Here is a 23647-nt window from a genome sequence, read left to right as displayed (position 1 = left end):
TTACCTTAGATACTTGACACTCACTAGCTGTGTGATCTTGGACAAGTCACTTAACCCCAACTGCTGCCTCATCCTGGGTCATCTCCAGTCATCCTGATGAATATCTGGTCTCTGGATTCAGATGGCTCTGGAGGAGAAGTGAGGCTGGTGACCTGCACAGCCCTCTCTGACTCAAAACAAAGTTAAGTGCAAGTCATGTCATCATTTCTGTGATGGCATGGTCTTCTTTGGCAATGAAGGATGAACACACACACAGTTCTCAAATTCTGGTGGAGATGATATGTCCTTTCTCAGATCCATTGATAGCTTTGTTTGACTCAACTTGGAAGCAGTAGTTTCAGGAATACATAGTTATTTTATTTTCTCTGGGTCAGTTCCCTAAATCTTGAACTAAAGAGGTGGGAACTGAAGTTGAGGGCAGCCAACTTTCATCTGGTCCATGGAGGGACCTGGGAGGAGGTTGCCTTGAATGAAGTTAGCTTAGAGCAGGTGTAGGGAATCTTCCACCTAGAGGCCACATGTGGTCCTCTAGGTCCTCAAGTACCACCTTTTGATATCCAAGGGCTGACATTTGAGGACCTAGAAGACCACATGTGGCCTCCAGGCCAAAGATTCTCCACCCTGGTTTAAAGTCTCTTAGAGAGGCCAATACATATGAATCTGGAGAGTTGTATTCTCAATGTGATACATATTGGTACATATTCCAAACCATGGGATCCACCTCTGTTCTGTGAGCCTGAGCTGGGATGAGCAAAGGCACTTGGGGGAAGCCCTTTGTACCATCTTTAATTTATCGAGTTAGCCTTTGGAATCAGGCTCACGTAACAGGGTAAAGGGCAGGGAGTGTTCTTGAGTTAAACCTTCTGGCTTGCTCCCTTTAAAGATTCACTTCTCTCTAGCTGAGAAAAGCAAGACTTAGCTGTTTGGATACACTTACCCCCTTTCTCCTTCTCTCTATCTCTGTTAATCCCAACCCCCTTGTTCTGGGAGGGGTTGGAGGCAGGGTTAGTGGTGGCCAACCAGCTGACAAGACATTGTCCTTTGGGGGGGTGCTCTAGGACACTTGGTACGAGTTCCGAGTTCTGGCTGTCATGCAGGATTTGATCAGTGAGCCCAGCAACATTGCCGGTGTCTCCAGTACAGGTAGGTTGAGGGGAGCGTCCTTCCTCTCCACATACACACAGGGACCTCAACATCAGAGCAAACTTAGGGGTCTCAAGCACTCAAAACAGCGAGAGAGCTGGGTGGGAGAGTGAGAAAGAGCCCAAAAGGAAACGACAAAAGCTGCTACACCCCCTGAGGCCATTCAGATCCATTGAGCTTTCATCCTGGATTGTACCTTTACATCACCTAAACAGATGGGTGTCTGATACCCACAGAAAGAGTTTCAACCACTTTCCTCATTACAGAATCTAATAATGGTAATTGGTGTTTAAATTAAGTCTTGCTTGCCTCAATTTAAGTCTCTTTTCCCTTTTAAGTCTCTAATGATGGGGAAAAAGTTTTTTTCAACAATTCAACAAGTATTTATTATTAATTATAAATTATCTTTTGAAAGATTATTATGCTTGTTTTGCCAGGAAGTGGCTATAGTCATCATTCTTTTCCTCTTTGATTACCTCAGCTTTCCTCAGGCTAAATAATCCCAATTCTTCAAGTGAAGGTTTTTATTTTTGTCTGTTGTTTTCCTCTGGCCAGCTTTTGCACTTCTGTATGTAGCCTATGTAGCCTATGTAGCCTATGTAGCCTATGTAGCCGTGGATCCTGAAACGTAGGCATTACCCCATTTCTTACCCTTTTCCTCCCCTAATCAAGGTTAGTGTCCTAAAATGGAGAGAAAAGACCTTTAAGGTAACCAAACTGACCATCAATCTCTTGGACTGTAGCACCATCCTTACAGCTGCTCTTATGGCTAGATAGGGGAGGGAACCCAGGAAATATAAACACTTCTTCATGGGTTGGGATGGAGTACAACTCCTCTGTCTCATCTATTATAATTGTCTAATTAAGGCTCCAGCCTTAGCTGTCAGAACACAGCATACCTCCTTCTTGGCTCAGTCCCAGGGAGAGGAGGCCTAGGGAGACGGGGCAGCAGGGAGTAGGCATGCTGCCAAGGCCAGAATAGATGAGTTGAAGTCTGATGGTTGGTCTCAGAACTGCTTTGTACTGAGCAAGCTTAGATGTGGCTCACAGGGCTTTTGCTCCTCTACAATGACCTCTAACAAACCAATGTGATTGTTTTTAATATTTTATTGAAAGACTAAGAAGTTTTGTCTAGAAGAGCAAAATTCTATCCCCCACCTCTCAGGATATGTTATGTCAATAGTAAATGCTTTATACTGCTACAAGGAGAAGCATGATGTAACAGGAAGACCTGCGTTCAAGACCTGCCTCAGCACATAGTAGTTGTTTGACCATGATCATCTCACTTAACCTCTTAGTGATCTAGACAACTCTTTAAGAGTATAAATTGCAGAGAAGATGCCAACCTGCATTGGTAGAGGGAGTTTCCTCACCTGAGAATCTCCTATGTCAATGAAATCTCAGGTCCAGTTCCTTTTTCTATACTGCTATTAACTTATCTGAGTAAAATAATCTGACAATCCCTTGCATTACTATAGTGTTTTTACTCCCAAAGATAGAGGCCTAGGTGCATTTGTATCTCTTATCTCTCCAGAGCCAGGAGCAGCTAGGTGGTACAGTGGACAGAGTGCTGGATCTAGAGTCAGGAAGACTCATCTTCCTGAATTCAAATCTGGCCTTGGAAACTTACTAGCTGTGTGACCCTGAGCAAGTCATTTAACCCTCTTTGCCTCAGTTTCCTCATCTGTAAAAGGAAGTGGAGAAGGAAGTGACAAACCACTCTAGTATCTCTGCCAAGAAAACCCCAAATGGGGTCATGAAGAGTTGGACATGACTGAAAAATGACTCAAGATTCATCTGCAGCCATTGGGAAATTCCTCTAAGCTATTCATTCTGGTCCTCTGGAAACCTACACATTAATTCACAAAGAATAAATAAGAGAAGACAGGAATCATTTGTTCATTCCCTAAACTTAATAAACTCCTACGATGTGCATTCAATACCTCCTATATGCAAATCTAACATACAAAGAGTTAGGGGAGATGGAGAGATGATTAAGCACACCATAGATTCAGAGTTGAAAGGACCTTTGAGTGAGGCCAGCTAGTCTAACCTCATCTTACAGATGAGGAAACTGAGACCCAGACATGTTAAACAATTTCTCCAAAATTACACTACTACTGATAGAAGCCAAAATTAAAACCACATTAGATTTAGAGCTGGAGGGGACATTTAGAAGTCATTGAATCCCACCCCATTATGTTACAGACAGCTCTCTCATTTTATAGATGAGAAAACTGATGACCACAGAGGTCAAGTGGTTTGCTCAAGGTCACACAGGTGACTACAGTGCAAAACTGGAATTTGAACCCGGGGAATCCTGGATTCAGATCCAACATTCCTGTATCACACGGCCTCCCAGTACAATACTGTTTCTGCTCTACTGTACTGTGCAGGTTCCTCATTATAATAGCAATAATTAAACTAATAGCAAGTGGTAGTCTCAGTCTAAAACAGTGCTAAGTTCTCTTTTTCTCCTTTCTTAAAATTCTGTTTCTCCTTTTTCTTAAAATTCTTGCATACTCAAAGAATCATAGAATGTTAGAACTGGAAAGGACTTTGAAATGAAAAGTCCTTACATCCGGTGCCCTTGTTTTGTATGATTTCTTTAATGGTTGACATGATTTCTTATAGTATCTGGGCCTATGAGGTCAGAGTGATTTCTATGGTTCTCTGAGTAAGTACCAAGCCTCTTATGGCTGAAAACTTTTCACACTAATTAGAAGGAGGATGTTTTGAAACATAACATTATAATCTAACTATCCTGACTTCTATGAGATAGACTGATCTGTTCATTTCATAGTTCTCATCCTTGTTTTTTCTTTTGTGAGTTAAAGGATTTTTTTTCTTTATGAATGCATGTCTTTCCTCTTGTCCCCAGAGAACCTCCCTGCCCCAAAGTCCAGAATCCCCTAAAAATGAGCAAAGAAACAAAACCGATGTCCCTCCTCTCTTCAACCTTCTTAGTGTGGACCACAGATCCTCAGAGATCTTGAGGAAGTTACCTTTTTAAGATAAGACTATTGTTCTCAAGGAGCATACAGGCTAGTAGAACTGATAAAACAAGTAAACAAGTCAGTATAATTAATTCAAGTTATCACAACTTGTTAGAATAAATAAATGAGAGGAGTTAAAGGATTTTTTTCTTCCCAGAAGGCCTAGCTTCTCAAAAGACTGGACTAGAAACAATGGACAGATAATGTAGAGAGGCAGATAACTGCTCCATAAAGAGAAAGGCTTCCTAATGGGTGGAACTGTTCAAAAGTGGAATGAGTTACACTAGGAGACAGTGAGATCCCCCCTCCTCCATCCTCGGAAGTGATTGAGTACTTCTTAGGGAAATTGTAAAGGAAAGAAATCCTGTACAGAGATCAAACTAGATAATAGCTGAGATTTCTTCCAACTCAGATTCTGTTAAGTGCTTTGAGATCAGATGAATAAGAAATCACTTTCAGGTAGGAGTGTCAGGAAATGCTTCACATATCAGGTGTCATTTGACCTGGACCTTAAAGGATGGATGGGATGCCAGTAGATGGAGATGTAAAGAGCATTCCTGATGCAGAAAATGATGAGAGCAAAATGGGGTTTGTTTGGATGACAACAAGCAAATGGTCTAATTTGGTTGGAGTATAGTTTATGTGGTGGGAAACTGTCAGAAAAATCTTAACATTTAGTCCTGCTGATGTTTCCATAAAGGTAGGGAAGATTAACTAACCTTGGCTAGGGGAAGGCGTAGAAGGCTTGAGACTCATGTGTTTCTTCTGTCCCTGGCAGACATCTTCCCACAGCCTGACCTGACAGATGAGGGACTAGCCCGCCCAGTGTTGGCTGGCATTGTGGCAACAATCTGCTTCCTGGCAGCAGCGATTCTTTTCAGCACGTTGGCTGCCTGCTTTGTCAACAAACAGCGTAAGCGCAAGCTCAAACGCAAAAAAGGTGAGTGGTCTGTTGGCCTCCCAGGCCTGGTGACCTCATCAGACCTGGTTCCCGGGACTCCCCTTCGCTATATCTCCTGGGGAAGTTGCCCCTTCAGTACGGTTTCTGTAATGGGCAGACCTGACTCAGGACAGTATAGATATGGGATTGATGCAAAATGAGGCACTTGTAAGTAACTCAGTAATTAATCAAGAAATAGTTATTAAGTGCCTACTATGTACCATGCACTGTGATAAATAAATGCTAATGAAGTTTACTTAGCTATAACATAAAAAGGATATTCATCAAGGATACCTCAGCACTTGACTTGGGTAGATGTGGCCCCCTTTGCCTCCATATGGAAATGTGTCTGGTGAACATGGCAGGGTATGGTGACTTAAGTAGCCTTGGGATAGCCCGATTTGGAAAGAGGAGAGTCTCCTAAGATGGGAAGGCTTAATAGTGAAGTATCAGGTAATTTGAAATGTTGGGAATATGGAAGCAGGGAAGATAGAAATGGCCAGTGATGGAGGTAGGCAATGGAGTAGTTGTCTTGTGGAGGTGGAGTCAGGTAACTGGGGAAAGAGGCCTGCTTCTGGCCTCTCTCAGGTGGAGTCTGAGATATGGAAGTCATAGGAGAGGTGCCAATGATGGCAAAGAGTTGTCTCCTTATACTAGTACTATGGCTCTCCCTTCTGGAGGTTTGTGTCCCTTTGCCAACAGAGAACAGAACTGTAGCTTATGGCCTCTGTCTTTTGTGTCTCTCAGACCTCAACATGTTCTCTCCCCTTCCTTCCAGATCCTCCACTCTCCATCACTCATTGCAGGAAGAGCCTGGAGTCTCCGTGAGTATCTCCATGAAGTATGAAAAGAGTTTGGAATGGAGGGGACCAGTGAGAAAATAGTGGGTTCCTTCTTTCCCTCCCTCTTAGGGCATGAAAGGAACTACACTGGAATTTGAGAGCCATTTTAGATATCTTTCCCCCAGAATTTAAACATTGGGGCTCATCTGACCTCATTGCCCCTAACTCAGTTCCTGGGCTGTTGGCTCTTAATTGATCAGCATGACTCTTGCCATAGTTTCCAGTCATTCAGCACATGGCACATAGTAGGCATTTAGTGTAAATGCTTGTTGAAGGAAGGAATGAATGAATAAATGGCTATAGTTAATACTAAGCTATCTACACTAATGGAAGGGAGCAATGGTGTAGATAATCCAAATTAGCAGATAATCTAAAAACCATTTCTCTTTGGCCATGAGAATACATGCATTAATGTAACTTTACCTCCCTTACCTAACAGATTTACTGCTTTGTACCAGTTGACTACATGTATATGTATATATATTTATCTGGAGGGAAAGGTGATAGACCACAAGCATCTGCCTGGGGATTAGAAACTAGCCAATAATTAGACATTTGCAGTTGTTATCTAAAAGAAATAAAAGTCATCCGGGTATGATGGATAGAGAACTGTGGGTTAGGAAGACCTGGTTTGAAGTCTTGCCTGTGACACATACTGGTTGTGAGACCCTGAGCAACTCACTTACCTTCCCAGTGTCCCAGGCAACTCTCTAAGACTGTTGCAAAGTCATTGTGATCCTAATTGATAGAGTTTCTTTACTGGGAACTGCCCATGTGGATGAATGATAGGTCTGAACTTAAAAAATATAAAAATAAAAATAAGCTAATACTCATGCAGAAAGTGAAGATGACTATGATACCTCCTCCTTTCTCTTTCAGTAGCCATGTCTTGGGTGCTATTGTATTGGCTGGGACTAGATTAACCTGGAAGGATAAAATGGTGCTGCATGGGCTAAGAATGCCTTATTCTACATTCTCTCCCCCTCATTGTCTCCTTTGCCTCTTTGCCCAGTTTATCCTCTGGAAAAGTGAGTCCTGAGAGTATCCGGACACTAAGAGCCCCATCAGAATCCTCCGATGACCAGGGCCAGCCAGCAGCTAAGAGGATGCTGAGCCCCAGTCGTGAGAAGGAGCTATCCTTATACAAGAAGACCAAGCGGGCCATCAGCAGCAAAAAGTACAGTGTAGCCAAAGCTGAGGCCGAGGCTGAGGCCACCACTCCTATAGAGCTCATCAGCCGGGGCCCTGATGGACGATTTGTGATGGATCCCTCTGAGATGGAACCCTCGATCAAGAGTCGGCGCATTGAAGGCTTTCCCTTTGCAGAGGAGACTGACATGTATCCCGAGTTCCGTCAATCAGATGAGGAAAATGACGACCCACTAGTGCCCACCTCTGTGGCTGCTCTCAAGTCTCAGCTGACCCCTCTGTCATCCAGCCAAGAGTCCTACCTGCCGCCACCAGCATATAGTCCCCGATTCCAGCCCCGGGGACTGGAGGGTCCCAGTGGTCTGGAAGGTCGGCTCCAGGCCACAGGACAGGCCCGGCCCCCAGGCCCCCGGCCCTTCCACCATGGCCAGTACTACGGTTACCTCAGCAGCAGCAGCCCTGGGGAAGTGGAGCCCCCACCCTTCTACATGCCTGAAGTGGGCAGCCCCCTGAGCTCCGTCATGTCATCCCCACCCCTGCACACTGAGGGACCTTTCGGTCACCCCACTATCCCCGAGGAGAACGGCGAGAATAACTCCAACAGCACGCTGCCCCTGACTCAGACACCCACGGGAGGCCGCTCCCCAGAGCCCTGGGGCCGACCTGAGTTTCCTTTCGGTGGGCTGGAGTCCCCAGCCATGATGTTTCCCCACCAGCTGCACCCCTGCGATGTGGCAGAGAGCCTGCAGCCAAAGGCCTGCCTCCCCCGGGGACTGCCCCCCACTTCCCTCCAGGTGCCCACAGCCTATCCGGGTATCCTGTCTTTGGAGGCACCAAAGAGTTGGGCAGGCAAGTCACCTGGCCGAGGTCCAGTCGCAGTGCCCACCGCCACCAAGTGGCAGGACAAACCTATGCAACCTCTGGTGAGCCAAGGGCAGCTCAGACATACCAGCCAAGGTATGGGCATACCGGTGTTGCCTTACCCCGAGCCAGCCGAGCCCGCGGGTCATGGCGGCCCAAGCACATTCAGCCTGGACACCCGGTGGTATGAGCCCCAGCCTCGGCCCAGGCCCAGCCCCCGACAGGGCAGGCGAGCCGAGCCCAGTTTACATCAAGTGGTGCTACAGCCCTCGCGGCTCTCGCCTCTGACCCAAAGTCCCCTAAGCTCCCGAACCGGTTCTCCCGAGCTCGCGGCCCGGGCAAGGCCCCGCCCTGGCCTCCTGCAGCAGGCAGAGATGTCGGAGATAACCCTACAGCCACCCGCCGCAGTCAGCTTCTCCCGAAAGTCCACGCCATCCACTGGTTCCCCTTCCCAGAGCAGTCGGGGTGATAGCCCCAGTTATCGGCCGGCCATGGGCTTCACCACCCTGGCCACCGGCTATCCCTCCCCGCCCCAGGGCCCTGCTGGGCCTTCGGACAACCTGGATGTGTTCGGACAGACACCCTCCCCCAGGAGGATGGGGGAGGAGCTGCTCAGACCAGAGCCCCCACCAACAACCTTATCCACTTCAGGGTGAGTATGCTGTGGCTGCCCCCTTCCCCTCCTCACCTAGTCTACTTCCTTCCCCCCATTCCTCGCCCCTCCACCCCTCTCATCAACCCAAATGACAGGGCTCGTTTGGACATGCTGCAGCATCCCTTTGGGAGACGAGTTCTGATTGGCAGAGGTCAGGGTATGGCCATTGGCTATTGGCGGAGGGAGGGGGTCACCTGTTCAGGTGCCCAGCCAGTGGCATGAGGGATCTCCTTTATCCACCTATCCCACCTGATCTTTAGGAGGCATTTAAGGTCACTGGGAGTGATGGTGGGAGTAGCTGGGGTAGAGGAGGGGGTGGAATTAGTACTGGTACATTAGGGTGAGAGACCTCTGTGTGTGTGTGGGTGCTCAGTCACTTTCTCTTGGAGTCAAGGGTTCTTCCGCTCCCCATGAATCCACGTGGTCCTGGCATTGGGGGTGGGCGGGGGGTCCAGGGAAAGCCCAAAGAGTGTCTCCACATTCCTTTTCTTCCTGGCCCTTCCTCCCTTGCGAAGCAGGACCCCGGAACGTGACTTTCCTGGATCACCAGGGCAGGGGCCTCCTGTCCCCAACCTCCTGCCCCTTAGCAGCCCTAGTGCGCACCGGTCTCCAGTCCCTGTCCCTACGGCCTCTCCGAAAGGGATGCTGCGGCCATCAGGCTTGGGGGCTGGGAGGAAACACTCAGGCCCTGTCAACGGCATGCCAGGAGCCACACACCCCACCCCCACCCGCGCGCCTCGCAGGAAGCTGCAGAAAGACAGACAGACAAACAAGCTCCCGCGATCGGCCCGGCAGAAAGAGCACACCCTATACTCTAGCGGCTGGTATTCCAGGTACCAGAGTCACCCCCAGACACCTGTCTGTGTCCATCTTATTCCTCTTTTGCCTTTTCCTACCCTGGCCCTCCTTTCTTCTCCTTTTCTTCCTCTTTCCTTCCTTTCCCCCACTCTTAGTCTGTCTCCTCTCTCTGTCTCTCTCTTCCTCTCTTTCCATCTTCTTTGGGCTAGTCTGACTTGTCCAGAGCAGCCTGCTGAGTCTCTGCAGTGTCTTTCTTAATCCCTTTCTCTCCCTCCCCCCCCTTTCTCTCTCTCTCTCTCTCTCTTTCTCTCTCTCTCTCTCTCTCTCTTTCTTCCTCTGGTTCCGTCCTTTGGTCTCTTTTCTTGAAGTAGTCGCCCGTTGGAGGGGAACCGGATTGTGCCCTGCCCTGCCTTGCCCAGCTCAGAGGAAGCTGGAATGATCGTAGGAAAGACAGAAAGGTGGTTGAGGAGGGGAGGCCAGCTCTCTCCTACCTCCCTACACATAGGGACCCATGTTTCACTCCCACCCTCTGGTACCTGGAAGTCTCAAGCCCTACCTCCCACCCTCAGCACCATGCTTGGCTGCTGCTGGTGGGAGGAGAAGGGAGTGTTGGGGGTTCAGGGAGAGGTGGGGGAGAGCCTGTAACTGGGCTAACCACATGCAACTTCCTGTGGCTTTGGAACCCTTGTTATCTAGAGATGCGCACCCCCACCCCGCCTGTCTCCGGTCGCAGGAGATGCTGTGCGTCGCAGCTGTCGTCTGTGCTTTGTGCAAGCCTGTTCATCTGCTTCGTTCCATCTCTCCCCGTTTGGTTCTCTGTCTCTCTCCCTTCCTCTCCTGTCCCTACTCCCATCTTTGGCCCGCCTTATTGGTTCTCGGCTCCCCGTGCTCCTCTTCCCCTTCCCTCTGGGCATGTGGGGTGGTCCCCCGCTGCGCTGCTGGTGTTGATAACTGCTTTGTTTCTGATTGATCTCAGCTATCTGGGCAGTGTTGTCGAGACAAGCCTCTCCTCAGCTCAATAGGTAAGGGAGCTCCGCGGCCACCCGGCTGGGGCCGGGGCGGGGGCTGGGGGGAGCAAGCGGGGAGGATGGACAGACTGACTGATGGGGCTTTGCCAGGGCCATCGCTTCCTTTAAAGGGGAATTAGAGGGGAAATGCCTAACCAGATCCCCTCTGGTTACCCCTGTCTTTGGGGAGGTAATTTTGACTCCTTCTGCCTCCCTCCTCCCTACCCCCTTACCCCACCTGCCCTTGGCTTCTGAGTTCTCCACTCAGAACTGCCTCAACAAGCCTGCCAGGTGAAAGGAACTCTAGGGCTACCTCAGTTTTGTTTTTGACCTTCCCACCTTATACACAGCAGTCTCTTCCCAGAGCCTCCAGGAGAGATCCCCCAATTCTAGGCACTATCTTCCCCATATATCACACAACATACCTACAGCATGTAAAAGTGGTCCCTTGGGAGCCTGGATGTACTACTTAAGTCTAGACTGCCTGGGATCTACTTTGTATCTCTCCATCCTTGGAAGACTCTTGGGCCACTCAGGCCCTTTGGTTAATCAATCCTTTGTCCAAGGCTACTGGAATACCTGACTCTTCCCCTGAAGCTCCTCCCCTTTCATGTTGAAATGCCATTGGTAGCACCCCCTTGAATTTGGGTTCTCTGGACCTAGAGCTGTCTCAGCTCTTTTCCATTAGTTATAGGTCCTGATGGGGATACTTATAGGCATACCTGGCTGATGGCAGGGCAACGTTCCCAATTCATTTTTTGTGTTCCTTTCCTCTACCAGCCTACTCTCAGTTATGTATGTGTGCCCTTCCCCTTACTGAGTAGGTATGTTTGCAAATGCCCATAGCCACAGGATAGAAGTGCTACTCACTTCAAAGCCCTCTGCAAAGAACTCTGGGGAAAGGTCCTTTTGGGTGCTTCATAAGATAGGACCCTAAGGGCTGGAGAGAAATTTTTTTTTTTGGAGTAGGCTGTGGGGTTCCTGATTTTGGGGTTTTCTTCTTTCTGGTGATTAGCAGGAGCTCTCCATCTTCTGCTCCTAACCTGGGCTTACTCTTTCATATACCAGCCTCAGGGCTTAGGTCACTTGAAGGGATCTGAAGATGTCAGAAAGCTCCCTTCTCTACCAGCCACAGAAGAAATCTCTTCTGGTCATGGGCTCCCTTCTTTCCAAGCTTAGGCAGGAGTTAGAGAGCATCTCCTGCGATCAGACCTATTGGTCTGGATGAAGGAAGCCTGGATTTCCCCTCTGCGCAGAGTTAGTAAGGGTGAGTGATTATCTCCAATCAGAGAGTACTGAGGGCTGATAAATCCCTTTCAGTAATAAGAGTCATCTCTTGTAAAGTAGAAAGCCTTGCCATTTCTTTATGATCTGGGGCTATAAAATTGTCAGCAACCAAGGGTGCTGAAATTGTGTATGGGGACAACTGGGGGTTATACTGCAGACATTAACACCAGGGGAGGATACTGACGAACTAGTGAAGTGCTTTTTGAGCTCACCTGTCCCAGGGGTCTTCTGCCAGTCTTGTGTACCAGAGCTTTCGAGTGAGTGATTGAACTGTTACCCCCTCCTTCCCTCTCTCCCCTGTGACCCTTTGGTTTTCTTTCTCCAGAGCATCTCTTGGGATGTAGGAGCCTCTAGGGACCAACTCAGCTCTTACTATAGTTTCCCAAGGGTGGTTCAGCTCTGCCATTATTCCAAATGGTACAAAGAACTTGACTGCCCCTACACAGCCCCATTTCCTGACTTTCCCCATTAATTCCTATCATGCCCTCCTCAGACCATGCTGATCTGAGACAGCTAAGATGCCATCTCATTGTAGTGGCAAACTTAGAACTGGGGTTTGTGAGAATGCCAATGCTTTCTACCCTTTCCTCTCTGCTCCTCCACCAACCTCTCTTTCTCACTCAGGAGACACTGCCAGCCTAGGACAGCCTCTTTGCCACCTTCCCAAGCTAGATACCTCATGATTCTGGGGGGTGGCAGGAGCCAAGCTTACTCTTCTACTTACTGAGACTTCTCTGGGTTGCAGTAGCTGCTGGGGCCATTTGTTAGTCTTGAAGTTCCCCTTTAAAGACGTCTTCTTCATACTGTGCATGTGTTTCCACTTGGTCTTGCATAGAAGAAGTTGTAACATCTCTTGTCTACATTCGTTCTCTCTCTCCCTCTTTCTTCCTCCTCCCCAGCCATGTGGTTGTTTTCTCCATCTTGTTCCTTTCCCTTTTCCTCTCCTTTTTCTCTTTGTCTTTTCAACTCCTATCTCCAGATGGGGAGTTGAGAGTTGTGTAGTGTGGATCACTCATTATTACAGACTTGTAGAAGTTCATGCTGTTTTCTCAGCTCACTCTCTGTTACCAGTGGCACCCTCCCCCCCAACTCCCAACCTCCCTTCCCCTAATTCCTGTATCAGTTGATCATGACCATGGTGTTATCATGTCCTAGCAGTGGGGACAGAGGCAGGCATGTGAGCTCTTTCTCTACCAACCAGGATCCCCTTCGATTGTTCGGTAAGCCACATGAAAGATCTGTACTGGCTGAACTTCTAATATTATAGTATCCTGGCCATCTCCATCCTAGTTACCAGGTCTGAGTGTAGGGCCAGTTGTAAATGTTAGCCTACCCCCTCAGGCTCACTCCAGCTTGACCTCTCATTTGGAAAGAAACCAGAAAGCCATCAGCTTCTTTCTCTGAATCTGTGGCTGAGTCTTTGATTTGGGGATCAAGAAGTCCCGTTTTTCTGAATCCAAGTACTTGATTTTGGCACCAGGAACTCCTATTCTTTGGTCCTGTCTCTCTTTCCCACACACACACACACACACACACACACACACACACACACACACACACACACACACATTCATCCGATGGATACTAATTTGTGGTTATTCAAGGGACTATACACCTGAACACATGGCTTCCTTTTTTTTTTTTTTTTTGGCCTCGATTTTGAACAATTACATTTTCTTAGCTTTAGTTTCCCTATCTATAAAACCAGGCTGCTAGGTTAGCATAGTTTGGAGCTACAAATTGTTTGGGAGCCACAAAGAAGAGTCAGTATTGTATATCAGAGTTTTATACTTTCTTCTTATTGTCTGAATGCTGGGGAAGACCCAAAAGATAGTTTGTGCCATGTTGACTTGACCTTGAGTCTTTGAAAAAGTTCTCATTGACCTAAGTAGAATTCAGCTTTGCTTCCCTACCTCAGCTACTTTAGGAGAGTTTAAAGAGAGGGCATCTGAAATATTAACTTCTTTGGAGCCATAGGAAGAGTGAGGTAGAGGTTATAAATGAAGCTCTGGGGTCTTCGTTCTATTGCTTGTGGATCTAATTTTAAAAAGCTCCACAGTCTTGGTGGGTTAGACGTCCCCATGGACTAGATTTCTTGAAAGATCAGGAAAAATGAAAGATTTAGGAAGCTTCTTCTGTGTGTCAAGCCTACCTTTGCTCTATGAAAAGAAGAGCTGCTTGAAGTTTTCCGGATATCACAGAGACTTCAGGCTACCTGAAACCAGGAATAAGACATGCTTCTTTTTGGAGAGACCAGATTTGAAGTCCACTCACTTGTTGAGGTCACATCTCTTGGATAGTTTTGGCCCTAGAGTAGGATATTGCTCACCCAGAGTTCCTTAAAATATCTGTCTCTGAGATGTGTCAGGAATTGAAAGCTTCTTCATTTGTGAGTCTGTAAACTCTTTGGGAGAAAGGATTGTGGTTTGTTTCTTCTGATACCCACTGCTGAACACAATACTTGGTATGGAGTAGAAAATGAATAAATTCTGTTGAATATAATTTTCAATTCAGCCTCTCTAAATTTCTCTAGTTTCTTAGGTAGAACTGAGCTGGGCAGCTAGGGAAAAGCTGTATTTTGTGTATTGATTTCCAAAAGCCTTTCAGTGCTTCAGGTGAATGCCTCTGCAGGGCAGCTGATTTTGGGTGGGACATGTTTCTTTTGACTTTTCTGTACAATTGGTCACTATTGTGGGTAGCTATTTTATCTCTCCCCCCTCCCCAGCTCTCCATATATGTTTGTGGACCTAAAGAATTTTACCCTGTTATATTTTGGTATTTGAACCCAGGATTAAGAGAGAAAATGTTGACAGCAGGCATCCTGGAATGGTTCAAGTCTGGCTGTCTCAAAAGTGGGCGTGGGCTTACCCCTCAGTGTACTACTGCCACTCAAAAATGTTTGTCTGTAGATAGAACATCGGCCAATTTTCCAGTGTCCTCTGACACTTGCTGTTGCAAAAGAAGTGTTTTCTATGACTTAGGTCACCTGTCAAACACAATATGAAGATAATCAGGTCAGATTGCTCTCCAGTGAGGTTTGTGACCTCTTTCCTCTTAGCAAAATCAGCATTTGAATCTGATGGGGAAAATAGTTTGATGAGGGATCCATTTTAATTTGAAAAATGGTAAATGTTTGTTGAAGAACCACTGGTTAATCTTTTAGTTTTGCCCATTTAGGAAAAATCTATAATAATTGTGGATGAGCCTCTTTACTAGTTTCCATTATGGCATTGTGACTCACTTTCATTTAGATGTGGAGAATACTATGCGCAGACCATACCACTTACTGTCATTTGCCTAATCAGACTGTGCGATCCTTTCATCTGAGACTGCTTTCTGGGCTGGGTCACTACAGTACAGGTGGGAAGGGAAGGGCTTTCTAATCCTCCTTCAGAGGCAGTGCTGACGTGGGATTGGGGATGGACACTGAGCCCACGTTTAGGATCCAGTTTATCTCCATCCCCCTATACCTCTTCTAAAATGTCCTGATTCCCTTTTCAGATATAACTGTATGGGAACTGAAAGGGACTACCCTAAGAAAGAGCTGGAATTGTAGTAGGGTGAATAGTCAGAGCTGCGGAGTTAATAGCCAAAACAATAATAATAACTAACATTTCTGTAGCACCTATTATGTGCCAGTCACTGTGCCCAGCACTTTACACATATTATCTCTTCTGATCCTCACAACATCCTTAGGAGATTAGTGCTATTATTATCTCCATTTTACAGATGAGAAAGCTGAAACAGACAGTGGTTCTGTAACTTGCCCAGGGTCACACAGCTGATAAATGTCTGAGGCCAGATCTGAGCTGAGGTCTTCCTGACTCCAGACCCAGAGCTCTACCTACTTTGCCACCTAACTGCTGGACGTCAGGTCATTATTGTGGGAGATCACAGACTCATCTTTCTTCCTCCTAGTCAAAGCTTTGTGAAAGGCGGGGAAGTGTTATGTGTATTGGAATATTGAATATTTGGAGTGAAACTCAAAACAAAGTTGCCTCCTTCTAATAGAATGTCTGGGCTTATTGGGTACATGTGTACACATGCCACATGCTTAGATATTGGTATTAGAGCTGACATCAAGGTATGGTATAGCTAGGAACCTGACTGTGATGGAACATAAAGAGCCTTGAACCGGTGGTAGGAAATCTGATTTCTAGGTCTAGCTTTGTCACAAACTTACTGAGGTATGTTGGGCTAGCTACTATATTTCTGTAATCTGGACCTCAGTTTTCTTAGCTATAAAAGTGAAGCTAGGCACTGTCCAAAATACCCTCTAGTGCTGTGATTCTCTGCCCACCATGTATCTGTTCTCTTCTTGGTGACCAGGTAGCTGTGCCTTGACTCAGGAAAGTAGCTATCAAGGAAGATATTATGTGGTTCAGGGGAAAAAAGGGTGGATTTGACATCAGATGGTCAGGATTCAAGTCCCTGCTCTGGAACCTTGGGTGGGTCACTTAACATCTCGAGGCCTCAGTTTCCTCATCTGTAAAATGAGGGAGCCCTGAAGGTCCCTTCTAGCTCCCAAGAAAGTGACTCTATTAACTTGTACACACAAAAAGACCAGACCCATAGACAGTAGTGAAATGTAAGCTCAGTCGTTTTGCTATGGTCAGTATATTCTCACCAAGACCTTGTGTGTACCAGGTACTTCATAAATACTTATTGAATTGAATTCATTAAGTTCCTCTAGGGACACCTTCCCTCTAAGCAAAGCAGCTAGAATTGTCCCCCCCCCCCAATTTAATACAACTCATCTAGCTTCCAGGTGGTCATTAGCTATATGATCTTGGGTTAGTCACTTACTTTTTTAGGTCAGTTTCCTCTTCTTTTAGATGGGGTCAATAATATGGTCACTTCCTACCCTAGAGGGTTGTGGTGAGGAACAGAGCTTTGCAAAATCGTCAAGTGCTATATTAAGTGAGTTGTCTGCTGTATGTTACTGTACTGTTAGACCCTACCTATGTGAGTTGTTGTCGTATTGTTAACCCTTATATATGTGAACTGCTGTTGTTGTTGTTGGCTCTACCTATGTGAGTTATTGTTGTATCGTTAGCCTTTATGTGTGTGAGTTATTGTAGTTTGTTGTTGTATCGCTAGCCCTATATATATTAGTTTTTGTTGTTTGTGGTTACTATTGATCCCTTTCCCTCACCCAGCTCCCTGAGTCACGAACAGGACTTCCAGAGACCTCTGGTTTATATACTTCACTCTCACCTTTTTCCCTCTTCAATGTGGACATTTAGCTATGGCCAGCAAAGGGTTAAGGGGATCCATTTACAGAGAAATGTTGGCATTGGATAGATGGTTTCTGCCTCTGGCTGCTTGCCTCTGTCCTGAAGTCAGATAGATGTGAAGAAGCCTTGTGGGATGGGGTCTTGGAAGCCCGTGACTTCTTTTGGATGTGATGTCTCTCCCTTAGCCTTGGGGCTGCCCTTCTTTGGAGGCTGGGGGAAGGAGGAGCACAGTGCTGCATGCCAGTCATCTGGGCTGGGGTTACCTGCCATCCACTTCACCGCACCTCTTGCCTTTTCTCTTAGAGGACTTTCCTCCCAGGTATTCCAGGAACTTTGGACAACAGAGTTGCTTCCTTCTCTGACCCTTCATCCCTCACGGCTTATGGGCAGTGCTGAAGGGGCGCTTATTGTGCTAAAGCCAAGGTTTCTACTTTTCAGGACCTTCCAGTTCTCCCACAGATTGATTTCTCTCCACAGGAACTTGCTGGAGTTGGAGTTCAGGAATAGCTGGCGCTTGTTGCAGAATTCTCATCTTTCCTCAGGCACAGGAAGGGAGGGAGGAGGTGCAGATGGATGTGGTGGTGGGGAGGTCTTTTTAGTGGAAGACTGGAGTCGAGGAGATAGCAAGGAGAACTCAGCCTCCGAAGAACTGCTCTCTGCTTCCAGATGGGACAGCCAATCAACTTCACTCTTGAGAGGCTCACTTCCTGAGGGAAAAGTCAGTCATGCTGACCGGCATTTATCTGTCTTTCCTCCCTTCCAGAACACATCCATCTGCACCCGGGAATTCTGCTGCACCTGAGAGGCTTGAAGCTCTGAAATACCAACGGATAAAGAAGCCCAAAAAGTCAACCAAGGGCTCCTCGAAATCTAAAAAGCGATCCGGTGAGTTGTGGGGAAGAGTTCTATTCTTTCAATTGCTATCTCTGTGGGTATTGAGCCTGGAAAAGAAAAAGTTAAGGGGTTTAAGAGACCTATGTTCACATTTTTGAAAGGCTATCATGTGGAAGGGAGGGATTCTGTTTGGCACCAGTGGGCAGCACCAGGAGTGGTGGATAGAAGTTGTAAAAAAGGCACATTTAGGCTAAGATGTCAGGAAAAACTCCCTAATAAGTAAAGCTAAGATGGAATGGACAGCTTCAGAGGTGGAGGTTTCCTTCACCTTGGGGGTCTGAACAAAGGCTAGATGACTACTTGTCAGGTGTGTTATAGTGAAGATTCCTTTTAGGCATTAATAATAATAGAAATAATAATGATGATAACTAGCATTTATATAGTGCTTCCAGGTTTACAAAACACTTTTACATAGTTATTTCATTTGATCATATCAACTCTGTGAAATAGATGCTGTTATCATCTCAGTTTTACAGGTAGGGAAACTGAGGCAAACAGAAGTGAAGTGACTGTCCAGAGTCATACAGCTAGTAAGTGTCTGGTAGGATTTTAACTCAAGTCTTCCTGAATCCAAGTCCAGTGCTCTATCTTTTTTTGCTGTTGTTGTTTAGTCCTGTCTGACTCTTTGTGATCCCCATTTCGGGTTTTCTTGGCAAAGATACTGAGTGGTTTGCCATTTTCTTCTCCAGCTTATTTTAGAAATGAGAAAACTGAGGAAAACTGGGTTAAGTGACTTGCCCAGAGTCACATAGCTATTAACTATCTGAGGCTGGATTAGGACTCAGGTCCTCCTGATTCCAGAGCTGGCACTCTATCTACTGTGCCACCTAGCTACTCCTCTATCTGCTATACCACCTAGAAATAGACTAGATAGATGGTGATTGAGGTATTTTTTCTTTCTTTCTTCCTTTCTTTTTAATAAATATTTTTATTTTTTCTATATATATGTAAAAACAATTTTTAATTTTTTTTTCTAATTTTGAATTCCAAATTCTCTCTCTCCCTCTTTTCTCCCCTTCTTGAGAAGGTAAACAACTTAATATAGTTTATAAATGTACAATCATGTAAGACACATTTCCATATTAATCATGTTGTAAATGAAAACACAGACAAAACAGCCCCTTACAACAATCCAAACCCAAGAAAAAATTAAGAAAGTAAAAAAAGTGTGCTTTGATTTGCATTCAGACTCCATCAGTTCTTTCTCTGGAGGTGGATAGCATTTTTCATTTTTTATAAGTCCTTCAGAATTGTCTCTGACCATTGTACTGGTCATTTACAGTTAATCATAGTACAAAATTACTATTAGTGTACACACCATTCTGTTCACTTTACTTTGCATCAGTTTGTGTAACTCCGGGTTTTTCTGAAAGCATCCTGCTCATCATTTTTATAGTACAAATATTTCATCACAATCATATATCCCAACTGATTCAGCCACTCTCCAGTTGATGGGTATGCCCTCAGTTTCCACCACTTTGCCACTACAAAAAGAACTGCTATAAATATTTTTATACATATAAGTCCTTTTCCTTTTCCTTTTTTTGACTCTCTTTGGGATACAGACCTAGTAGTGGTATTGCTGGGCCAAAGGGTGTGCATGATTTAATATCCTGTTAGGCTATAAATTGCTTTCCAGAATGGTTGGATTGGTTCACAATTCCATGAGGTCTCTTTCAATGCTCAAATTCTGTGATTCTGTTTTTCGCTCTCTAGTCTGTCTGCATAGAAATCTTCTCCAGGGTATTATGTCACTGTGAATTCCCTCAGAACCACGTTTTCCAGGTTTCCCCTCATCCTAGACTTTGGGCATTTTCTCTCTCTCTTCCCCATGCTTGGAATACTCTCCCTCCTCATCTCTGCCTCCTGACTTCCTGCAAATCTCAGTCAAAATCCCACCTTCTACTGGAAGACTTCCCCAATCCCTATAAATTCCAGGGCCTTCTCTCTTGTAATTATTTCTTGCCTATCCTGTATGTAGCTTGTTTGTATGTTGTTTTTCCCATTAGACTGTGAACTTCCTGAGAACAGGGCTGTCTTTTCCCCTTCTGTATTCCCTGAACTTAGAAATACACTTCATAAAATGCTTATTGACTAACTGACCTTGTTTTGTCGATACAGTTACCCTGTACTTTCCTTTCCTAGCATTTCAATACTTCTACTGTTAATATGGGAATTGATACAAGTCTTTTTGATCCTTGGGGGAATATTATAAGGTAGATTCAACTTCTCTTTTCCCTATTCATATCATTTAAAAGGGGTTGCTCATCTGTGTTTCATGGTGTCTTCTCCTTAGCCCAGACATTAATGCCTGTTGGATTGTGGTCCATGTTTATGAAGAATGCCAGACAGAGGTCAAAAGTAATCAGAAGTGTAGCCTTAGATCAACATGTCTAGGTACCTCCTGAGACTCTAAAAAATTCTCCTTTAACATTTACCATCCATTTTTATTTTTCCAGTGACTTTTGATAAACTAAAATGAGTTACTAAGGAAGACTGTGAATCAGTATCTATTTATTTAGACTAGGGATTCTTAACCTGGAGTCCATGAGCTTTTTTAAAGTATATTTTGATAACTGTATACCTTCTCTGGCTTTCTTTAAGTCTTAACTAAAAACTCACTTTCTATAGGAAGCCTTCCCTAACCCCTCTGAATTCTTTTAAAATTTCCTATTTTTCTGTAGATAGCTTGCTTTGTTTATGTTTTGCTTGCATGTTGTCTCCCCTATTGGATTGTAATCTCCTTAAGGGCAGAGACTGTCTTTTACCTCTTAGTATTCTCAGCACTTAGCACAATGCATGACACATAGTAGGCACGTTTGTTGAACTGAACTGAATTTTAGTATGTTTTGTTTCTCTTAAAGTCTTCTGTATTTTATTCATTTAAAAAGCAATTTTTTTTTCTGAAAAGGTGTCTGTAGTCTTTATTAGACTTCCCAAAGGGTCCTGACACAAAAAGGTTTAGAATCCCTGCATTGGAACTTGAAACACTCATTCATTTAGAGCTCTGGAATGGGTTAGGCAAAGTACTCATTTGACTGAAGGTGATAAACCAAGCAGTCTTCAGGCGAATCATCTGTCTTGAAGAGTCTGTGGCTAATTCTCTTTCACATAGGTTTCCTGCAGTATACTCACACTCATTCTACAGATGAGGTTCAGAAAGGGGAAGTAAAAAATCCCATTGATATCCCAGTGTGATTATGGGACTCAATTTCATGTATTGAGGATTACTTGAAGGCAATGGGAATAGTTAGATTGGAGAAGAAAAGTTTTGAGGGGGACACATGATTACATTGTTCAGATATTTGAGGGGTTGTCATAGAGAAGAACAATTAGATTTAATCTGTGTGGTGGATTTCAGAAAAACCTGGACTTATATGAATTGCTGCTAAGTGAAGTGAGTAGAACCAGTAATAGTAACAGTAACATTGTACAACATATCAAATTGCTTGCCTTCTCAGTGGGAGAGGGAGGAAGGGAGAAAATTTGGAACTCAAAGTTTTAAAAACAAATGTGAAAGACTGTTTTTACATGTAAATAAAATACTAAATACTAAATAAATACTAAAAATAAAATGCTAAAAACCAAACCAACACCAAACCCAGTAACATTGTACAATGATCAACTATGATTCACAGCCCTTCTCAACAACATAATGATCCAAGATAATTCTAAAAGAGCCATGATGGAAAATACTGTTCACATTTGGAGAATTGATGGAGTCTGAATGCAGGTTGAAGCACACCATTTTCAATATTTTTTCTACTCTTTTTTTCCCTCTTTTGTTCTGATTCTTCTTTTATAACATGACTAATGTGGAAATATGTTTTACATGATTGCACATGTATAATCTGTATTAGATTGCTTGCTGTCTTAGAGATGGGAAAAAGGGAAGGAGGAAGGGAGAAAAATTTGGAACTCGAAATCTTTCAAAAAATGAATATTGAAAATTGTATTTACATGTAATTGGAAAAAAATAAAACACTATTAGTTTTTTTAAAGATTTAATCTGCTTGATCCCAGAGAACTAGAACCAAAGGTTATGTTATAAGGATGTAGATTTTGGCTGTTCAAAACAAAGAACTTTCTAACAATTAAAGCTGTCCAGAAATGAAATCAGCAGCTTTATATAGGGCTATGAGTTCCCTGCCTCTGGCAGTGTTAACATGGAAGCTGGACTTAGTACAACTTAACAGGTAGTGAAGAGCATTGTGCCAGGTGCTGAGTTAGATACAACAAGACTCTTAGATACAACAACTGCCTTCCTGTAGTTTGTGGTCTAATAGGCTGAACAACCATTTGTTAGGAATTTTGTAGAGGGCATTAATTAATGGTTCATAGGTCACAAGTGTACTCGATAATCTTTCAGATTTCTTTTTAGTTGTAAGATTCCATACTTCTGTGATTCATAGAGCAACATAGTGAAAAGATTTAGGGAGTTTGCCTAAATAACTTAAGTTCCACCATAAGCTTTGTGGTGCTTATGATTCATGGATTTGGGGTAAAAAATCAGTATCACATGTGTCCAATCAAATGCTTAGTTCCTAAGGTTGATATGAGTCATACCAGAATTGGCTTCTATGAAATTGCTGATTCAAGATGCTTATATTCCTTCTAGGTGTAGAATTGATTGCTTCAAATATTCTTGTCACCTGGATTCACAGAGACTGTAAACTGGGGAAAACGTTCCCTATATTTTCATATAATCTTGCTTGTATTAGAGGGGTAGAATTACTGGTTGTCTGAGTCAGGGAAGAAAAGCCCTGAATTACAGTATGTAATATTACCTCCCACCTCTCTACCAACCATGCTTCTGTGTTTTGTTTTCCTCTCCTCCCCAGACGGTTCTGCTTCCCAGGTTCAGCAACTTCCTAACTCTCAGGTACTGTGGCCCGACGAAGCTGTCTGCCTCCGAAAGAAGAAGAGACACTCTCGCCCTGATCCCTTTGCCCGCCTCTCAGACCTATGTCATCGCCAACTTGCTGAGGACCAGACAGCCATTCTCAACAGTGTGGATCATGATGACTCAGGCCATGCCACCTTGCTGTAGCTTAGCGCCAACTGTAAAGGTTCTAAGGGCAAGAAAATTGGTTAGGGGGTTGGGGAGCAGAGGGGAGAAAGTGATTTTTAAGAAATATATATGGGGGGTGGGGGGTGGATAGAGTGGGTTTGACTGATATGGCATGGGGGTAAATTTGCTTCTTCCATCAGTAAATGGCTTGCCTTGAATTTTTGTTGTGGGAATTGTGTAAATCTTTACTTCAATCTGGACCATTTCCTTCTTCTTCTCCTTTTGGAATAGTCTTTAGGAACGATCCTCAGTCCCTTGGCCAGTTGGCCTCACTCACAGGGCAGAGGGAAGGAAGTATAGGCTGTAAGTGGAGGGTGGTGGGAAGTCATTTGAGAGCAGGGAAAGAGCTCCCTAGATAGATTTTTCTCACCTCCTCCAGCTACCTTTGGGAGGGTTAAGGAAGAAGAGGAAGCCAAATGTCTGTATTTCTCTCTTCCTGTTTTTCAGTTTTTCACATCCTGGAAGATGGATGGGTTTCCCATTGCTCCCCACTCTCAAGCTTACATATGTATAGATACAGATACATATCTATATGTGTGTGTTTCTGTATGTATATGTATATATATGTTCAGATTGGTGGGTCATGCAGATTTAAGTGCTACATTACTTTTCTGTGGTATACTAAGGGAGAATAAAGAGGAAAGACAGCAGACAACTGGGTATTTGTGGGTAGGATGAGCATGGGGGTTAATGGGGTGCCCCACTGTCTGTCTCAGGATTATTCCTCCTTTCAATGAAATCCACACGTTCCTGGCAGAATAGCCCAT

General features: G+C 44.8%; 1 protein-coding gene across 8 annotated transcripts in view; it reads left to right on the top strand.

Moving 5' to 3' along the window:
- The window catches only part of IGSF9B (immunoglobulin superfamily member 9B), a 79688-nt gene that overhangs the window by 44839 nt on the left and 11202 nt on the right, over positions 1–23647 (top strand). For 3 of the 8 annotated variants that reach the window (XR_011967551.1, XM_072611626.1, XM_072611624.1), the window contains exons 15-20: positions 1059–1143; positions 4918–5079; positions 5858–5903; positions 6934–8583; positions 17679–17800; positions 22651–22878. Coding sequence is in view for 3 of the 8 variants with exons in the window: in XM_072611626.1 (XP_072467727.1) it covers positions 1059–1143; positions 4918–5079; positions 5858–5903; positions 6934–8583; positions 17679–17800; positions 22651–22859 (2274 nt within the window). In the remaining 5 variants the exon portion in view is untranslated. Of the gene's footprint in view, positions 1–1058; positions 1144–4917; positions 5080–5857; positions 5904–6933; positions 8584–9101; positions 9420–10360; positions 10407–17678; positions 17801–22650; positions 23039–23647 lie in introns of those variants that run through there. The other 5 variants (XR_011967550.1, XR_011967548.1, XR_011967549.1 and 2 more) reach the window with 4 other exon arrangements.

This window comes from Notamacropus eugenii, chromosome 5, assembly GCF_028372415.1.
Source record: "Notamacropus eugenii isolate mMacEug1 chromosome 5, mMacEug1.pri_v2, whole genome shotgun sequence".
Lineage (NCBI taxonomy): Eukaryota > Metazoa > Chordata > Mammalia > Diprotodontia > Macropodidae > Notamacropus > Notamacropus eugenii.
The sequence above is the reverse complement of the archived record's forward strand: the minus strand, read 5'-3'. Positions and strand labels throughout refer to the sequence as shown.